The sequence below is a fragment of the Oncorhynchus nerka genome, linkage group LG20, assembly GCF_034236695.1.
Source record: "Oncorhynchus nerka isolate Pitt River linkage group LG20, Oner_Uvic_2.0, whole genome shotgun sequence".
NCBI classification, from domain to species: domain Eukaryota; kingdom Metazoa; phylum Chordata; class Actinopteri; order Salmoniformes; family Salmonidae; genus Oncorhynchus; species Oncorhynchus nerka.
In genome coordinates, this window is record NC_088415.1 from 80,763,899 (window position 1) to 80,782,949 (window position 19,051).

Genomic DNA, 19,051 nt, shown 5'->3' on the forward strand with positions numbered 1-19,051 from the left:
TTGACAGATGTATTCCTAAATATTTAACACAGCCCTTTACAGAAATATTTTCCATTTCTTTATCATTAGAGTCAAATAAACACAAGATTCACATTTAGAAACATTCAACATTAATCCTGTTGCAATAGAAAATGCAGTTATAGTATTAAGGGCATGGGCGACCTGGTCTTGTCTCTTAAGAGTAGAATCATCAGCCAGTTGGGAGATTTTGATTTCTTTGTTAAAAATGGTTAAACTATACACATGTGCATTATTCAGAATATCTAGAGATAGAAGTTCCACAACCAAAATGAATAAAAATGGCGAAATTGCGCATCCCTGTCGTACACTTCTGTTGAAACGGAATCTTTTGGAAGTATTCGGGTTTAGTAGCACAGAACTATTTATATCTTTGTAAAACATTCAAATTACTTTAATACATTTTTTACCAAATCCAAAAAGTTTAAGAGACCTAAAGAGAAATTAATGTTCAATTGTGTCAAAGGCTTTATATAGGACAACCGCATCTGAGTCAATTGCTTCTGAATAATTTACAAGGTCCAAGACTAAAATAATGTTAGAGCTTATGTGATGGCCCTTCATAAATCCGGTTTGAGTGTCATTTATAATGGTATCTATTCCTTTCTTTAATATTTTGGCATAAACGAGAGCAATCAATTTGTAATCAACATTTAATAAAGTAATTGGTCTCCAAATTGTCAATGAGAGAAGGGTCTTTATCGGGCTTCGGAATCATTGAAAAAAGGCCCCGTTTCATAGTGGAGACCATTTCCCCATTTTTAATGCAATCTTGAAACATATTGAAAATCAGGTCTTCTAGTAACTCCCAAAACTGTCTATAGAATTCCACACAAGAAGTGTGTTGTTTAATTTCCAATATCCTCGAGAACCTTTAGATTTTTTAGTAGCTTGTAAATTCAGGGAAATCAAGTGATGATCAGAAAAGGGAGCCAACTGATGATCTACATTTATAACAAATTGTAACAACAAAGGGGAAATGAGGAATACATCTATTCTAGATTTACATTACGTAGTTTTGTTGATTCAGGTATAACCCTTAGCATCCGGATTGAAATAACGCCAGGTATCCTCAACACAGAGATCCTTGCATAATGTAATGATAATGTTACTATTTTGAGGGTTTTGACTCGTTCTAGGAGCAAAACGATCAGCAGATGCATCAGGTGTTTCATTAAAATCCCCTGAAATAATTACAAAGGCCTCTGAGTATGTTGCTTAAATCCTGTACTTTCTTGGTAAATTGGGTACAAGGGTCTTATTAGGCGCATGTTTTATGTCCGTATACATTACAGATGATGAAAATAGCATTGTCAAGTTTAACATTTACCATGACCCATCTGCCGTCTTGTGAAGATGTGGATTCTAGAATGTCACCTTTAAACGTGTGAATAAGTGTCAAAACACCAGCAGAATGATTTGATCCATGACTGAAATAGGCCATATGTCCCCATTGGGCTTTCTAAAATTTCTAATCACTTTCACCCGAATGAGTTTCCTGAAGGACAAAATCTGCGTTACTGCTTTTACAGTATAAAAATAAAGCTTTCCTTTTTGTAGGATTTCTCAAACCCCTAGCATTCAGACTAACGATATTGAGTGAATTGAAAACGAACTCCTGCATTTAAAAAAAAGGAAGAACACAAATTAGATAACACAAGTATTAATGTGAACAATAAAACAAACAGTGAACATTGAGAGGATTACTCCGACGAAAACTACGATCAGCTGAGGTAGCGGTGGTTAACAGAATAACACATCGATTTACTTCCTTGTTTTTGTTCATCAGTTGTAGTTCGAACGGTACATATATTCGTGGCAGTACATTAACTGTACTCATGGTAGTACTCACAGTTCCAATTTGGTTCATGTCAACAGTTACCCAGTAATCATTCTTCCTTCGATTAACGCGTATGGGCCCTTGAGCCCAGCCTCCTTTCACGCTTGTCGTGCCTTCTGTATAAGCGGACAGTTTCTCTCTGGCAGCCTGATCCTGCGGTATCAGAGCATCTCTGCGTCCTGAAATAGCATAGGCCTACTGCTGAAAATCACGGCATTAATTGAGGAACATGATAAAGCTCGGAATTTATCAACGTTCTGTTTCGCAATTCACAACATCACTGGCGATCAAAGTTACTGTATCATGACTAAAAATAAGTTTAATTTGCTGTGAAATCTTTACATAGTAGCTGCAGCAATAATCTTATTTTAGGAGAACCCTGGCATAGCCACCGTTGGCTATAAATGCTTTTTAATAGGCAATTAAATTAGGTATTTCCCAGGACTCTGTGGATAAATATGAATGATTCCCGGTATTGAAACTTGGTAGATTTTTGGGAAAATATTAATGCCTACAGCAGACTGGGTCTAGAGGTCTGAGTCAGAGTTGGTGCTTCAGTTATCCATTGAGCTGTGTTGGGCAGTGTTCAGCTGTCCTCCACAGTTTGTGTTGGGTAAAGATGCAGGGCTGACTGGCATTTCCAAAAAGAGACAATGTGGAGTTATGCGGGTTAATACTTGCCCTGAAAGATGTTCACTCATTTTGCCACGCAAAGTAAAACAAGACGCAAATAGCAGAGTTAGCAATATCATTTAATCCTTCTCCCTCAGCATAGAATCACTGTTGTACATAAGTTATTTTTATTTTATTTCTGAAATTCACAGGTTAATTTCTCTCTTCAAACTTCCAGTTTGACCTAACTCTCATATCAAACAAAAATAATAAAGCAGATTGTATTATACAAAAATGCAAACCAATTTTCACACAGTGAATTCTCTTACAAAGTCATAAAATGGCGTAATAATGTCTACATCCACATTGGAGGAAGATAATTCTAAACATTCCTTAATGGAGTATAATATACATATAAAAACGTTTTTTTTCTTGCTGAAATCAAACCTGTACCTTAATTTAAGAGATATATTACAAGGAAGTAATTATATAAAAAAGCCATTGTGTTTTTCAAAAAAATAAAAAAATGAAATTAAAATGTGAGCCCAAAACAGCAGTAACACTATTGTGATTCTGGGGAGAGTTGGCTGTGTGAAGAAGGGGTAGGCAGCAGTTTAACTCAGAAACAAATGAAAGCAGGCGACTGACATGAACATGATCATTGCTCTTCCCAGAAACCACATCCTTGTTACTTCTCCTCGGGTATGGAATTTAAAGGGACAGCTCACTCAAATCAAAGTTTGTTGCACATTTTAGACCTCAAGTAGTTTAATGTTGATTTGAGTTTACATCCCACCCCATCTAGTGTTTATTCAGCTATATGCCTAAACCCAATGAGTAGAAAACAATAGGCACTGAATTAGAATGCCCATCTTTGCCATTGGTTTTGGGATTGAGGCTTAGGGCTGGATCTACACAACAGATGGCATGTTATGTGAGCTCATGTTTGCCTAAATGTTAAACTGTTGCCATGGTTACTCGATGGATTTTCAGTTTGACCAAGCCCCCCTAAAAGAGACGCAATAGTCCATAAGAAAATTATATTTACTTCCCTGTTTGGTCCTTTTGGTGGTAGGTGGTGGAGATACGGTATCCACAGGAAAGTGTTGTTTACCTGCCCTTTTGCGGCGCTGGTACATTCTGACGCTTGTATTGTCAATTTCTTGACGCATTGCATGTGATACACAATATGTAAAACAATAGCCTAAGTCGACCGAACGTGCAATCGGCTGGAAGTATTTGTCGTTCTGTCTGTTCGGTTTGGCCATATTGTGCAAGTGTCTAACGTGCGAATTGCATCAGTATTGGAAAATAAAACCAGCAATACAAACAGATATACAGACCTGTGTACTGAAGGTCGGGCTGATAACACTTCCCTGTGGATATTTTGCATCAGATTGTGTCCAACATAGGGACAAAATCAACAGACAACAAGTAAAGTAAGTTGAAATGGAGTTTGTTCAATATTCTGACTTGTAATGGGACTGTTTGGGCATGCTGAGCCTACATGTTAGAGACGAGTGTTTAAGTATTTCACTCTTGAATTCAAAAAGAGGCTAGCCTCATGTCAACATTAGACCACTGTTGAGATCTGAAAACATTGGACAAAACATTGGACAAAATTTGGAGTGAACTCACTCTTTAATGGTCTTGGCTGGAGGGACCTTGATAGTATTTCCTTAAGCAGAAATAACAAATGTGGGCAAGCTAATTTTCATGACTATTCTGAAGCAAAGACAAACTGTGTGTGGATGAGAGCGATGCTGCATTTGACAGTTTCCCTGGACAACATGATGCTTTGCCTTGTGAGGCGATACGTAGATCACCGTAAGACTTGGAAGTCAGTGATTTTTCACTCGACAACGACAGGAACAAAAACAACTACAAACCCAACTAGTCAAAGACATTTTCCCAGCAGAAACAAGTTTTGTTATAAATATGACAAAAGGTGACTGACAGGTGAAGAGAAAAAACATGCATGCCAATTCAAATCTCTTTTCATTTGATTAGTGTGCTTCCGAATGATCTTACTGTTGGCGTGGATGGACGAGGAGTATTCCTTGAGAAGCAAGCCTTTGAATAAATTAAAGGCTTACCCGGCTCACCTCTTAAAAAAACAACATCACATTTCTAATATTTCCACACGGTCACCCAGTACAGCACACTTCACTTTGAAAAAAATCCATAGTGTACCTTTTCTACAATACAACCTAGCACACACAACAAAAAACTTCAATTTTCATCATTAAAATGAGTCTTCTTTTGGAAGCATATTTCAATATAGAACTTATTTGTTTGAACACAAAAAGATTAAGTAAATACACATCAATGCGCACAGAAGTCCTTCAACTGGGTAAGGATAAAGTCTGTGTTGGCAACCAGTGGACAGGGAAAAAATAACATTTAGCTGATTCTAAGTAGAGATCATTTCATATAAATGCTGAGCGAGTAGAATAAGAGGTGGCACGTTAATAGTGCTTAGTATATTAATGTATGTATACATACTCATATGTAGAAGTGAGTTGTTAACCTAAACAATAAAATGTATTAAAGAGCAGCCTGATGCTTGAAGTGTGGTTGGAGAAAAACAAAAATCCTTTCCCCAACCTTCATTTCTATTGCCCCCCCCCCCACACACCTTAAACCCAGACAAAATGCTGAACCTCCCCCCAAACTATGAACCCTGATCGTCACCTCTATCCTTAACCATTTGAGTGTTCGATGGCCAATCATGAGGATTGTTTACAAAAGGCAGAGCGCTCCTTAACAGGCACCAACAATTTCCATGACAGGGAAAGCAAAAATAACGTAATGATAATGATGATAATAATACTAAAAAACTATATTGTGAAGAATATCATGAAAGTTTGCACTAAAAGTTTTCAAGGTTGAAGGTTAGGAAGACTTTGGGCAGAGGCTTTTGAGGGGCAAGGCTATCTGGCTGCTTGCTTTAAACCTCGCCCAAGATTCTGGTCTTGAATCCACTAATACACTGAATAATATGTGTCTCGATCCTGACTTGTTCTAAAATGAAGTAATAGTATGTGGTTAAAACCAATGGAATAGAAGGAATTTTTTAAAGTAAGCTCGTAAGATTACAAAATTATTTTTTTTTAAAGACAATTTGCTTTTCTTTCATTGATGATTGAGACGCACAAACCATTGAAATTATTGTTTGGCAGACTACAGCCACTTTCTACATGTATTAAGAGAAAGATGAGAATTATTTTTTGCATATTAATCAATTTCTCACTTCCCCTCCAATAACGGACCAGCGTTCAGGTAGGTTACAGCCCCTTAACTGCGATTTATGTGAGCGAGAGAAAAAAAACAAGGGAAAGTAACTTCATAGAAGTTAAAGAGAACCAATGACAAGATAATCCCAATGGGGAGGTCTTCTGATTACCAGATGAGGAGTTCTGAGGAAGATAAGAACTATCACCCCATATGATTCCATTCACACATCAATTCATCTTGCACCGAGGAAAATGTTCCTACAATGTGAAAATGCATGTTTTCTAGAACTGTGTTAACACTTATTACTCCCTTGAGAGTGCATTTTACACACTGCAGGTTTGATTGAATTCCAGCCCCTCAGTACAACAGACATTTCCACGGCCAGCAGCAAGTCACACCACATCCCACGAGAAGCACAAAGTAGGTTCCCTTATAGAAAACATGAGGAAAGCTCATTATCAAAAAGATTCATTTTGCAATCTTTAAAACAGAATGCTTTGGTTAATAATATACTGCTTTTCAAGTATGAAACAGATATGATGTATTCATAAAATGCACTAATAAAATCAGACTTCTCATGAGGTCTCATGTGGCTTGAAGCGGCCTAGTCTCGTTTGGTTCTGAAGGTTGGCTTAACATTTTCACTCTCCCTTTCCCTGGCCTCCCTCATCTGGTCGACCATGTTTTACGATTCTGGGGGTGGTGTATTCCTGAACCCTAGCGGTTACAACACTTATATTACTGAACGTGAACGGAAGAGTTACTACACTGACTAAATGTTGGTTATAATTGCCTTCGTAAGCTGTCAAAGGTATCGGAAACTATCAACAACTGTCATATCAGGCTATAATGGATTATAACAGATACTTATGTGATGCGTACGACCGCTGACATAACTGTCGTAAACACCAAGACTTATGATACCGTTATGTAGTACATATGAGCATAAGTTGATTTAGTATTTGGGGTCTTAAAGTCCCTGCAAGCTGCTTACCCTTAATGTGCCTCGTAATGGGAACAAAGATACAGAGGGGGAGAATTGAGAAATACTCCACCGATCGATCTACAATGGGTCTTGATATGTGATGTCTATGTAGGGGGATAGCCCTCTGAACAATTATCATCATCATCATCTGCTTTTCCGTTACTTTGAGAGGCTTGTTTTATAGTCCCAGTTAGAGAAAAGAAAAACAAAAAAATAAATGTTGCCCTGGTTTCCAGGCAATGAAAGTAAAAAAAAAAAAAAGCTCATTCACAGAACAAAAAAAGAAAGAAAAACTCCTATCACAGCAGATACTGCTCATCTTCTGTCTGTATGTTTTACACCACAGTGTCTGAGTAGGTGTGTGTGGTCTAGGAGCAGGAATGGACCATACCATTCTTCTGCAGCTCTGAGACCCCGGGCCCTGGCTCAGAACACAGGCTGAGCGAAGATGCTTTATTGGTCAGTGACAACATGGCTCCGCCCACACCACCGTCCTGACCTAGACCGCTGGAGCCATTAGATACCTCACTACACACACCGAGAGAGAGCAAGCGGAGAGAGAGCGAGAGCGAGGAAAGAGAGCGAGGAAAGAGAGGGCGAAAGCGAGGAAAGAGAGGGCGAGGAAGAGAGGAGAGAGGGCGAGGAAAGAGAGCGAAAAGAGAGCGAGGAGAGCGAAAAGAGAGCGAGGAGAGCGAAAAGAGAGCGAGGAGAGAGAAAAGAGCGAGGAGAGAGAAAAGAGAGCGAGGAGAGAGAAAAGAGAGCGAGGAGAGAGAAAAGAGCGAGGAGAGAGAAAAGAGAGCGAGGAGAGAGAAAAGAGAGCGAGGAGAGAGAAAAGAGAGCGAGGAGAGAGAAAAGAGAGCGAGGAGAGCGAAAAGAGAGCGAGGAGAGCGAAAAGAGAGCGAGGAGAGAGAAAAGAGAGCGAGGAGAGCGAAAAGAGAGCGAGGAGAGCGAAAAGAGAGGGAGGAGAGCGAAAAGAGAGCGAGGAGAGCGAAAAGAGAGCGAGGAGAGAGAAAAGAGAGCGAGGAGAGAGAAAAGAGAGCGAGGAGAGAGAAAAGAGAGCGAGGAGAGAGAGAGAGAAGATAGAGAGCGAGGGCGAGGAGAGAGTGCAACAGAGAGAGGGTTACGATCATAAGATCATTCCATGTACAATGACGTGCTGTCCTGCTGAGGTGTGTGCATGTGTCCACTCACCCGAGGGCCAGAGCAATCTCCTCCAGCTGGGTCTTGTGGTCCTGCTGGCCATTCTGTGCAGCCTTCATCTTGTACTGGACTTCATGAGCCACCTGACTGTCCTGTAGAGACCATATCAATACACTGTCAGCTCACAGTGGCACGCCTGCCCGCCCTGCCTGCCCGCCCGTTTGTCCACGCCCGCCCTCCCGCCCGTTTGTCCGTGCCCTCCCGCCCATTTGTCCGTGCCCTCCCGCCCATTTGTCCGTGCCCTCCCGCCCATTTGTCCGTGCCCTCCCGCCCATTTGTCCGTGCCCTCCCGCCCATTTGTCCGTGCCCTCCCGCCCATTTGTCCGTGCCCTCCCGCCCATTTGTCCGTGCCCTCCCGCCCATTTGTCCGTGCCCTCCCGCCCATTTGTCCGTGCCCTCCCGCCCATTTGTCCGTGCCCTCCCGCCCATTTGTCCGTGCCCTCCCGCCCATTTGTCCGTGCCCTCCCGCCCATTTGTCCGTGCCCTCCCGCCCGTACGCCTGTTTGTCCGTGCCCGCCCGCCCGTTTGTCCGTGCCCTCCCGCCCATTTGTCCGTGCCCTCCCGCCCGTACGCCTGTTTGTACGTGCCCGCCCGCCCTTCGCCTGTCCGCCCGCCAGTACTACACACCTGATTCAAATCAAAGCCAGATGATGAGTTGAGTCAGGTGAGTAGTGCTGGGGCAAAAACCAAAATGTGCACCCTTTGGGCTCCCCAGGACCAGGATTGAGAACCACTGCTATAGGGCGCTGTGAGCAGAGCAGAATAATTCCCTTTGTAACAGGCAGACAAACTACAGTTCTCCCCTCCATCTCTCCCGCACCATGTCCATCCGGCGGGTCCTCTTGCCAATCTCCCTCTCAACCTTGTGCAGCTCCATACTGAGCTGCTCGCTAGACACCAAGGCAGCATTGCTGGAAACCCCCACTGGACCGGGCCACTTCCCCTGCTGGCCCTGGTTCTGACATGGTTGGGAGGGCTGGGCCGCCAGGGCACTGACCTCCCTCTGAGGATGGGGAAGAGGGAGTTCAGGGTTAATCAGGTCAGTCTTTTCCCAACGAATAACCCCTTCTCTACCATTAGTCACACGCTTGGTTGCCCCCACACCAAAAAAGTTTTTGCCTAAATTGTTTTCAATTCAAAAAGTTGTGTTTGTCCCATATCTGTGTGTGTGTGTGAGAAAACCCACCTCCATGCCGTGGGTCTGGGTCTGTTGGGTGATCTGCTGGTTGACCTGTTGGAGCTCAATCTTCAGATGCTCTCTGTCCTGAGCTGGCATATACAGCCTGGGAGAGAGGAGAAGAGACCCAAGCCATCAGTTACTGATACATTATGCATTAATAGATGGATGGATGCAGTGATGAGTGTTTGGTCGTACTTTTCACTGAAGTGTCCCTGAGAGGAGGAGCCAGTCTGGTGGGAGGGGTAGGAGGCGCCGCCCCAGCCTCCGTGGTGCCCATAGGAGAACTCCGCTGTGGGCGGACAACGACAAGTTAAATCGTATGTCTTAAACACGCGGTTTCGACTTGGTCATATTCATTTGTCCAATATGCTCATTTACTAAAGTGACAGATTGATCAAAGTAAAGTTGTAAGTAAGTTGATTGGTCTCCCTACCGGCCATGTGCTTGGGTCCCTGGGCGGAGGCCATGGCCTGCACGGGGCCTGTCGTCTGGTAGCCTGTCTTGGAGGTGCGTGAGATGGCCCCGAAGCGCGACACGGTGGGCTGGGGGCCGAAGGGGATGATGGGGTCGTCGTCTTTGACCTCCGCCCCCTGCCTGGCCTGGGCCTCCATGGAGGGCTCCCCCCGTAGACCTTTACCATCCACATTCTAGAGGGGCAGAATTTAGAAGTGTCATTTAGCAGGCCTCTAATTTAGTCAGTAAGAGTAGCATGCCCTCAATTTAACAATAATTTAACAGTCATTCTACAGATAGATGGGGGAGAAAAATAAAAAGGTATGGATGTGTGGGTGAGATTGTGGGGGGGGCATTTAGCAGACATTCATCCAGAGTGAAATACAATAATGACAAAATGGACAGAACAACTAGCCATTTAACAGATGCTCTCACGCAGAGTGAATCAGAAAAACGAATAGGGGAGAGAGGGGGGGTGGGAAGAAGGTGAAGGAGGAAAAAAGAGAGATGACAGGAAGAGAGAAAGAATGAGAAGAAAAAGGGATGGTAGAAGGGCCGAATGAAAGCTAAAATCCTCCTAATCAAGCACATGTTCAACATTGTTCCTGTGATAACTGAGCCAGTAATACTTTCAGAAACTCACTAAGACGCACCGCCACTATTCCAGCTGTCACTCACCATCATCTCCATGGCGCCGGGCGTCATGATGTCTTTGGGCTTGGCGTCCTTGGTGACAATATAGGAGCCGATAGTGTCACAGGACCAGGGAGAATACTGGCCGGCGTAGTCCGGCTCCCTGCACTTCCCAAAGGCTTTGGAGCTTTCCTCCCCATACTATGGAGGCAGACACAGGTGTGTTAGTAAGTTACTCATGCTAACAACACTGTGCAGCAACTCTCACAATACTGTACAGCAACGCTCACAACACTGTACAGCAACGCTCACAACACTGTACAGCAACGCTAACAACACTGTACAGCAACGCTCACAACACTGTACAGCAACGCTCACAACACTGTACAGCAACGCTCACAACACTGTACAGCAACGCTCACAACACTGTACAGCAACGCTCACAACACTGTACAGCAACGCTCACAACACTGTACAGCAACGCTCACAACACTGTACAGCAACGCTCACAACACTGTACAGCAACGCTAACAACACTGTACAGCAACGCTCACAACACTGTACAGCAACGCTAACAACACTGTGCAGCAACGCTAACAACACTGTGCAGCAACGCTCACAACACTGTACAGCAACGCTAACAACACTGTGCAGCAACGCTAACAACACTGTGCAGCAACGCTAACAACACTGTACAGCAACGCTAACAACACTGTACAGCAACGCTCACAACACTGTACAGCAACGCTCACAACACTGTACAGCAACGCTCACAACACTGTACAGCAACGCTCACAACACTGTACAGCAACGCTCACAACACTGTACAGCAACGCTCACAACACTGTACAGCAACGCTCACAACACTGTACAGCAACGCTCACAACACTGTACAGCAACGCTAACAACACTGTACAGCAACGCTAACAACACTGTACAGCAACGCTAACAACACTGTACAGCAACGCTCACAACACTGTACAGCAACGCTCACAACACTGTACAGCAACGCTCACAACACTGTACAGCAACGCTCACAACACTGTACAGCAACGCTAACAACACTGTACAGCAACGCTCACAACACTGTACAGCAACGCTCACAACACTGTACAGCAACGCTAACAACACTGTACAGCAACGCTCACAACACTGTACAGAAACGCTAACTTGGAAACATAACTTGAACGTGCTAAAAGGCATTTTAGAAAAGTGTCATACAGGGCAGAATAATATAAAATAGTATATAATTTGTGAAACAGGGTCCTCGCTAGATAAATTAGTGTCATGGCTAAAACAGCATCAAAAGCCCTGTTTTGTAAATGTTATAAAGTTATAGTTTCACTTCCCAATTAGATAATGTCATGACATTAATCCTCCCAGTTGGGAGTTTGGAAGGCTTACACTTGTCAACAGTAACAGTTTGTTTTTGGTCTGTACCACACAGAGTTCTGACTCCTTAATGTAGGGGTTCTCAAACTTTTTGGGCTGGGGACCCATTTTGTGATAGCAAATTTATCAGGGATCTCTCATAATCAGAACACAACTCGAGTACAATAAAAATAGTCTACAAGGAGTTGTACTATGACGTTTGCAGTTCATGGCTGGACAAACCAAGTCTATTGACAGAGCCTGGGATAGAACATTTAAAAAGGCCTCTTGGCATCAGAGAAAATGTTGCAATTCAAGATCATTTCCAAAAATTCTATAAATGTTTTCATTAAGATATTTTTTGTTGTTGCAACTTTAAAGCTTAAATTACAGTGTATTTATGTAAAATAGTTTTTGGTAAAATAGGTTAGAGTGGAAAAAGTGATAATTGTTGGAGTACTGTGGATATCAATATCCCTGGTAGCCTCCCAGGCCCATGTTGCCCAGGGTTAGGAACATAGATTGTTGATTCATAATATTACATTGTATTACACACTTTAATCACATTCCACGGATTTCTTGGCCAAATGTCACTTAATATGTTGTTAGTGATATAGTATATTTTTCAGATCTTGCCGCGTTACGTTATGTAACCCCGGTTCTCTGAAGGAAATAAAGACACCTCACTGTGCGACGTCCTCTTTTGTGGGTCATTGGTTGAAGCCTTAATCAAATCATTCCCAACAGGCCAATCAGAGGTTCGTGGGTGTACACCCTGCGTGTCTATATAACACTCTGCACTGCTCTGGTTTCCTCATTCTAAACCACTTCATACGTCTATTTGGTTACTGTCTGGTTACTAGCCCGTTAAGCAGCTTTCTCAACGTCACTGTTCCTCTCGGTGTGGGTTACCAGCCCACGATGGAGCATTGAGTGTCTTATTTAGTATTTTCAGGAATTCTGCTAACATCAGCTATAGTTTATCGAGTGAAGTTACCTCCGTTTGTTAGCAGTGCCTTTTGTCGTCAGCTAGCTACAGTACACCTGTTGCCTGGCCTACACACAATAGCAGGTTCCCACAAATCTTTGCTACTTCTACCCAGGGTCTCTAGCTTTTTGTCAGTGCCCACCGTGTTTTAGCTAGCAACCTCTGGGCTAAACTGCCATTTGGTTTGTTTGGCTAGCACGAACGGTGCTGTTTCTTCAGTGTGTTACCCAGCATTGAAGCACCACCCCTTTCACATTCTCCCATAGAAGATAACCCAGCCGTGAGTTCTACCTCAAGTTAGTTGGTTTAAACACCGTCCCATAGTGAGATGTCGAACCGATTCGACTGAAAGAGAACCCACTTTGAGAACCCCTGTTTTAATGTGTTGACCCTGAGTGACCCAAGTTGTGTGTGTTGGTCTTACCTCTGGGGGGTAGTCACTAGGAAAGGCATGGGGAAGGGTGGGGGAGGCAGCGAAGGGTGGTGGGGAGATGACCTTCCGCTCTTCTAGTTGGGCCATCAGCTCCTTGCGGCGATGGTGCAGGTAGTCCAGGCTGGGCTGGGAGGAGCGTCTGTACTGCTCCTAAATAACACACCACAGGACGCAGTTTATCAGGCGTGTTGAGGGGAATATGGGGCGTAGTGGGTGTTGAGGGGTGTAATACTCAGTATTTCCATAATGACACTAAACTACCTGCATCTTTATGATTAGTACCACGCATATAAAAATGCATACTATCATTAAAACGATTAAATATATCTGACTTCTGGTCAACTAAAGAGACAAGTGTAAATCTCAAGGAAGCTGCAGCTCACAAGACAATAACTACATAGTAGTCAGTCAGTGTATATGTTCACCAACGGTCACCAGCCTCCACCCTGGAGGGTTACAGGGTGCGCTAGCTGTTTCCCAGTGCTAACACACCCTGATTCAACTGCTCATCAAGACTTTACACAGGTTGAATAGGGTTATACTGTTGGCCTGAACCAAATGTCTATATACCTGGGTTGCTGACCACGGACGTACACAGAGAAATATGACAGATTGTGGAGAAACCAAACTCACCCGGACATTGGACCTCATGGATTGAGGCTGGGCCCCAGTTGGGTAGTACCCCTCTGGGGGGTACCTCTCCCTGGCCGCCTGCTCCTGTTGGTAGTGGTGGTTAGGGGGCATGTCCAGGGGAGCAGGGCTCATCCGGACCATGTCGTCCCTCTGCGAGGGGTATGGCTGGGGGCCAGGGTAAGGGCCGTGGCGGCCCCGGGTGTCATAGTGGGGAAGGTAGGAGTAGGGGGTGCCGGAGTGGGGAGCTGGGTAAGGGCGCTCGGGAGGGCCATAGCCGGGATAGGGGTCCTGGTAGGGGGGTCCAACGGGCTCGCTGGGGGTAGGGAGGTTTCGGATGTAGCGCTGGGAGGAGTACTGGGGGGACTGCTGGTAGGGGTATCCTGGAGGACAGAGGGGGACACATTGACATGTTGATTTTCTTTACACGTTTTAGGTTCATATTGGTAATTCAGCAAAATCATAGGATTAAAACACATTTTCTATTGACAGAGCTGAAATCAGTTGCTGGGAAATAATAAAACAGAAAATGTTTGCCATCAAATAAAATAAATGAAGTGCATTACAGAAAACAAACAAACATTTGAACAACATAAAAGTTTTCATCAACGTTCAGCCTCACCTTGGGGTACTGCGAAGGCTCGTACTGGGAGGCGGAGGGCAGTGGGCGTGAGTCGGAGTAGTACATGTCAGGCAGCTGCTGGGGGTACATCTGAGGCCCCTGGGGCATCACACCTACGGGCATCTGTTTGGGCATGGGGTCGCCTGACCCCCTAGGATGACTCATGGCAAGGGGAGGGTGAAGGAACCCTTGTGTGGGCCCTGAATCCAGACTGAAGGAAGAAAAACAGAGCTCTGAATAATGCTGCAATAAGTTTTTGCATCAATGTAAAAAGAAAAGTGCCAGATTTTATAGCTAAAACAAACCCACTTACGAGTCAGGGGGCGATCCCGGGGAGCTGCTGCTCCCGCCGTCCATCTTGGGCTTGCACAACAGGTCATAGGTCACGGCGTCCGTGCCGCGGGTGATGAGCTGGGGCATGGGGTGTACAGCTGAGCCGTTGGTAAGGGGCGAGGTTTTCCGGGTCACCCCCATGTCCAGAGGGAGACAGTCATCCGACAGCAGGCTGGATGAGCCAGGGAGGCGAGCCGCCAAACGCTTGTTCATCTTACGGTACCTACGAACATAAAATACAGTTATCCTTGTGGCCTGCTATAAACATAAAATACAGTTATCCTTGTGACCTGGGTGGCCTGCTATAAACATAAAAAACAGTTATCCTTGTGGCCTGCTATAAACATAAAATACAGTTATCCTTGTGACCTGCTATAAACATAAAATACAGTTATCCTTGTGACCTGCTATAAACATAAAATACAGTTATCCTTGTGACCTGCGTGGCCTGCTATAAACATAAAATACAGTTATCCTTGTGACCTGGGTGGCCTGCTATAAACATAAAATACAGTTATCCTTGTGAACTGGGTGGCCTGCTATAAACATAAAATACAGTATTCCTTGTGACCTGGGTGGCCTGCTATAAACATAAAATACAGTTATCCTTGTGACCTGCTATAAACATAAAATACAGTTATCCTTGTGACCTGCTATAAACATAAAATACAGTTATCCTTGTGACCTGCTATAAACATAAAATACAGTTATCCTTGTGGCCTGCTATAAACATAAAATACAGTTATCCTTGTGGCCTGCTATAAACATAAAATACAGTTATCCTTGTGGCCTGCTATAAACATAAAATACAGTTATCCTTGTGGCCTGCTATAAACATAAAATACAGTTATCCTTGTGACCTGCTATAAACATAAAATACAGTTATCCTTGTGACCTGCTATAAACATAAAATACAGTTATCCTTGTGACCTGCGTGGCCTGCTATAAACATAAAATACAGTTATCCTTGTGACCTGGGTGGCCTGCTATAAACATAAAATACAGTTATCCTTGTGAACTGGGTGGCCTGCTATAAACATAAAATACAGTATTCCTTGTGACCTGGGTGGCCTGCTATAAACATAAAATACAGTTATCCTTGTGACCTGCTATAAACATAAAATACAGTTATCCTTGTGACCTGGGTGGCCTGCTATAAACATAAAACACAGTTATCCTTGTGACCTGCTATAAACATAAAACACAGTTATCCTTGTGACCTGGGTGGCCTGCTATAAACATAAAATACAGTTATCCTTGTGACCTGGGTGGCCTGCTATAAACATAAAACACAGTTATCCTTGTGACCTGGGTGGCCTGCTATAAACATAAAACACAGTTATCCTTGTGACCTGGGTGGCCTGCTATAAACATAAAACACAGTTATCCTTGTGACCTGGGTGGCCTGCTATAAACATAAAACACAGTAGTTATATAGTGGCTATAAAAACAGAAAAGTCATCCTACTGTAGATTAAAAATAGTTGAATCTACACCAACGGAATAAGTTTTAAAACAGTGGCCTACTAAGTAATAACTTCAGAGACAAACTAAGAACGAGGTTATCTGAGCAAAATACGATTTGGGTACATTGATGCAAATGGGAGAGAGAGCAGAGTTTGTGCCATTTTTTATTTAACCTTCACTTAACTAGGCAAGTCAGTTAAGAACAAATTCTTATTTTCAATGATGGCCTACCAAAAGGCAAAAGGTCCCCTGCGGGAACGGGGGCCTGGGATTATTGTTAAATTATTTTTTAAATACAATATAAATAGGACAAAACACACACGACAACAAGAGAGACAGACAACACTACATAAAGAGAGACCTAAGATGGCAACAACACAACATGGAACCAGCACAAAACATGGTACAAACATTATTGGGCACAGACAACAGCACAAAGGGCAAGAAGGTAGAGACAACAATACATCACACAAAGCAGCCACAAGTGTCAGTAAGAGTGTTCATGACTGAGACTGTATTTCAATTCAAAGAGTGCTGGTTGTGAGATGTGGATATTTATATTATAAAATAATTTATACTGAACAAAAATATAAATGCAACATTGAACAACTTCAAATATTTTAGAGTTACATTTCATAGAAGGAAATCAGTCATTGAAATAAATGACTTAGGCCCTAATCTATGGATTTCCCATGACTGGGAGGGCATAGGCCCACCTACTGGGGCGCTAGGCCCAGCCAATCAGAATTAGTTTTCCCCCACAAAAGGGCTTTATTACAGACAGAAATATTCCTCAGCATCCCCCCTCCACCTCCTCAGACGACCCCGCAGGTGAAGAAGCAGGATGTGGAGGTCCTGGGTTGGTATGGTTACACCGTGGTCTGGTTGGATGTCTTGCCAAATTCTCTAAAACAACGTTGGAGGTGGCTTATGGTAGAGAAATTAACATTCAATTCTCTAGCAACAGCTCTGTAGAACATTCCTCCAGTCAGCATGCCAATCTCACGCTCCCTCAACTTGAGACATCTGTGGCATTATGTTGTGTGACAGAACTGCACATTTTAGAGTGGCTTTTTATTGTCCCCAGCACAAGTTGCACCTGTGTAATGACCATGCCATTTAATCAGCTTCTTGATATTCCACACCTGTCAGGTGGATGGATTATCTTTGCAAAGGAGAAATGCCAGGATGTAAACACATTTTTGCAAAAAAATTCACCGGGGCCTCCCACTTCTCTTTCTATTCTGGTTAGAGCCAGTTTGCACAGTTCTGTGAAGGGAGTAGTACACAGCGTTTGTACGAGATCTTCAGTTTCTTGGCAATTTCTCGCATGGAATAGCCTTCATTTCTCAGAACAAGAATAGACTGAGGAGTTTCAGAAGAAAGTTCTTTGTTTCTGGCCATTTTGAGCCTGTAATCGAACCCGCAAATGCTGATGCTCCAGATACTCAACTAGTCTAAAGAAGGCCAGTTGGATTGCTTCTTTAATGAGCACGACAGTTTTCAGTTGTACTAACATAATTGCAAAAGGGTTTTCTAATGAGCAATTAGCCCTTTAAAATGATAAACTTGGATTAGCTAACACAACGTACTATTGGAACACAGGAGTGATGGTTGCTGATAATGGGCCTCTGTACACCTATGCAGATATTCCATAAGAATCAGCCATTTCCAGCAACGATAGTCATTTGCAACATTAACAATGTCTACACTGTATTTCTGATACATTTTATGTTATTTTAATGGACAAACAATGTGCTTTTCTTTCAAAGACAAGGACATTTCTAAGTGACCCCAAACTTTTGAACGGTAGTGTATATATATATATAATATATATTTCTGAAGATGGAGGGGGGACTTACTTCTCCAGCTCGTCCTGAGAGTGGGCGAAGGTACAGCTGGCTCCTCGGGGACAGCCCCCCTTCTGCTTCATGTCCCGACACATGTACGTCTTGTATTTACTGTGCTGGGGAGGCTAGAGAGACAGAAAAACAGATCCAATAGAATAATAGTGGCATTTTTTAAGTTCAACATTCCAAATATCTGGAACAGTATTCATAAAACGTCTCAAAGTAGGGGTGCTGATCCAGGATCAGTTTAGCCTTTTATTTAGATCATAATTAATACGGTTACATGGACAATAGGACGCAGTATGAATACAGGCCTGGATCAGTGACAATGAGTCAGAGTGAGAGACGGACCTGTTGTGGGTCGGCTCCCTTCTTGCTGTGGTTCTGGATGAAGTCCACCAGGCCATGGACCACCGTCTTCACCGCCACCAGACCCTTCTCCAGCTGCTCCCACGTGGGAGGGGGGGCGTCTAGAGAGCCAGAGGGTAGGGGAGATACGAGTAAATAATTGACATGAAGGAGTATAAGACACATTCTAATAGTGATGCTGATGACTTGGACATCTGGGACTGTTGTCAGCGATAACAATAACTTCACAATCTAAATGATTGAAAAGACATTTCACGCAAAGTACCAAACCAAACAAATAGTCCCTCTCTTTCATACATAGGCTATTGCTTAAAGGGCTCTTAAAGGCCCAGTCCAGTCAAAAACTGGATTTTCTTTTATTTACAGTACGGTTATATACAGTACTTGTCAAAAGTTGACACACCTACTCATTTCAAGGTTTTTCTTAATATTTCACTATTTTCTACATTGTAGAATAATAGTGAAGACATCAAAACTATGAAATAACACAGAATCATGTAGTAACCAAAAAAGGGTTAAACAAATCAAAATATATTAGCCACCCTTTGCCTTGATGACAGCTTTACACACTCTTGGCATTCTCTCAACCAGCTTCATTAGGTAGTCAATTTCTTTCCTTTTCAATACGTTTTAGCCAATCAGTTGTGTTGTGACAAGGTAGGGGTGGTATACAGAATATTGCCCTATTTGGTAAAAGACCAAGTCCATATTATGGAAAGAACAGCATAAATAAGCAAAGAGAAATGACAGTCCATCATTACTTTAAGACAGTCAATACGGAAAATGTTAAGAACTTTGAAAGTGCCATCTCAAAAGCCATCAAGCGCTATG

The 19,051-nt window shown here is 43.2% G+C and overlaps 1 protein-coding gene across 1 annotated transcript in view; it reads right to left on the minus strand.

Moving 5' to 3' along the window:
• Positions 1–2,592: 2,592 nt before the first annotated feature.
• LOC115103213 (roquin-1-like) overlaps positions 2,593–19,051 on the minus strand; it is a 28,591-nt gene continuing 12,132 nt past the window's right edge. Inside the window, exons 8-20 of the mRNA XM_065005844.1 lie at positions 18,203–18,321; positions 17,864–17,976; positions 14,516–14,758; positions 14,204–14,413; positions 13,584–13,965; positions 12,942–13,100; positions 10,204–10,359; positions 9,506–9,719; positions 9,268–9,361; positions 9,079–9,175; positions 8,713–8,895; positions 7,884–7,984; positions 2,593–7,220 (exon numbers count right to left, since the gene is read on the minus strand). Coding sequence (XP_064861916.1) covers positions 7,061–7,220; positions 7,884–7,984; positions 8,713–8,895; positions 9,079–9,175; positions 9,268–9,361; positions 9,506–9,719; positions 10,204–10,359; positions 12,942–13,100; positions 13,584–13,965; positions 14,204–14,413; positions 14,516–14,758; positions 17,864–17,976; positions 18,203–18,321 — 2,231 coding nt within the window. The 3' untranslated portion in view covers positions 2,593–7,060. The remainder of the gene's footprint in view (positions 7,221–7,883; positions 7,985–8,712; positions 8,896–9,078; positions 9,176–9,267; positions 9,362–9,505; positions 9,720–10,203; positions 10,360–12,941; positions 13,101–13,583; positions 13,966–14,203; positions 14,414–14,515; positions 14,759–17,863; positions 17,977–18,202; positions 18,322–19,051) is intronic.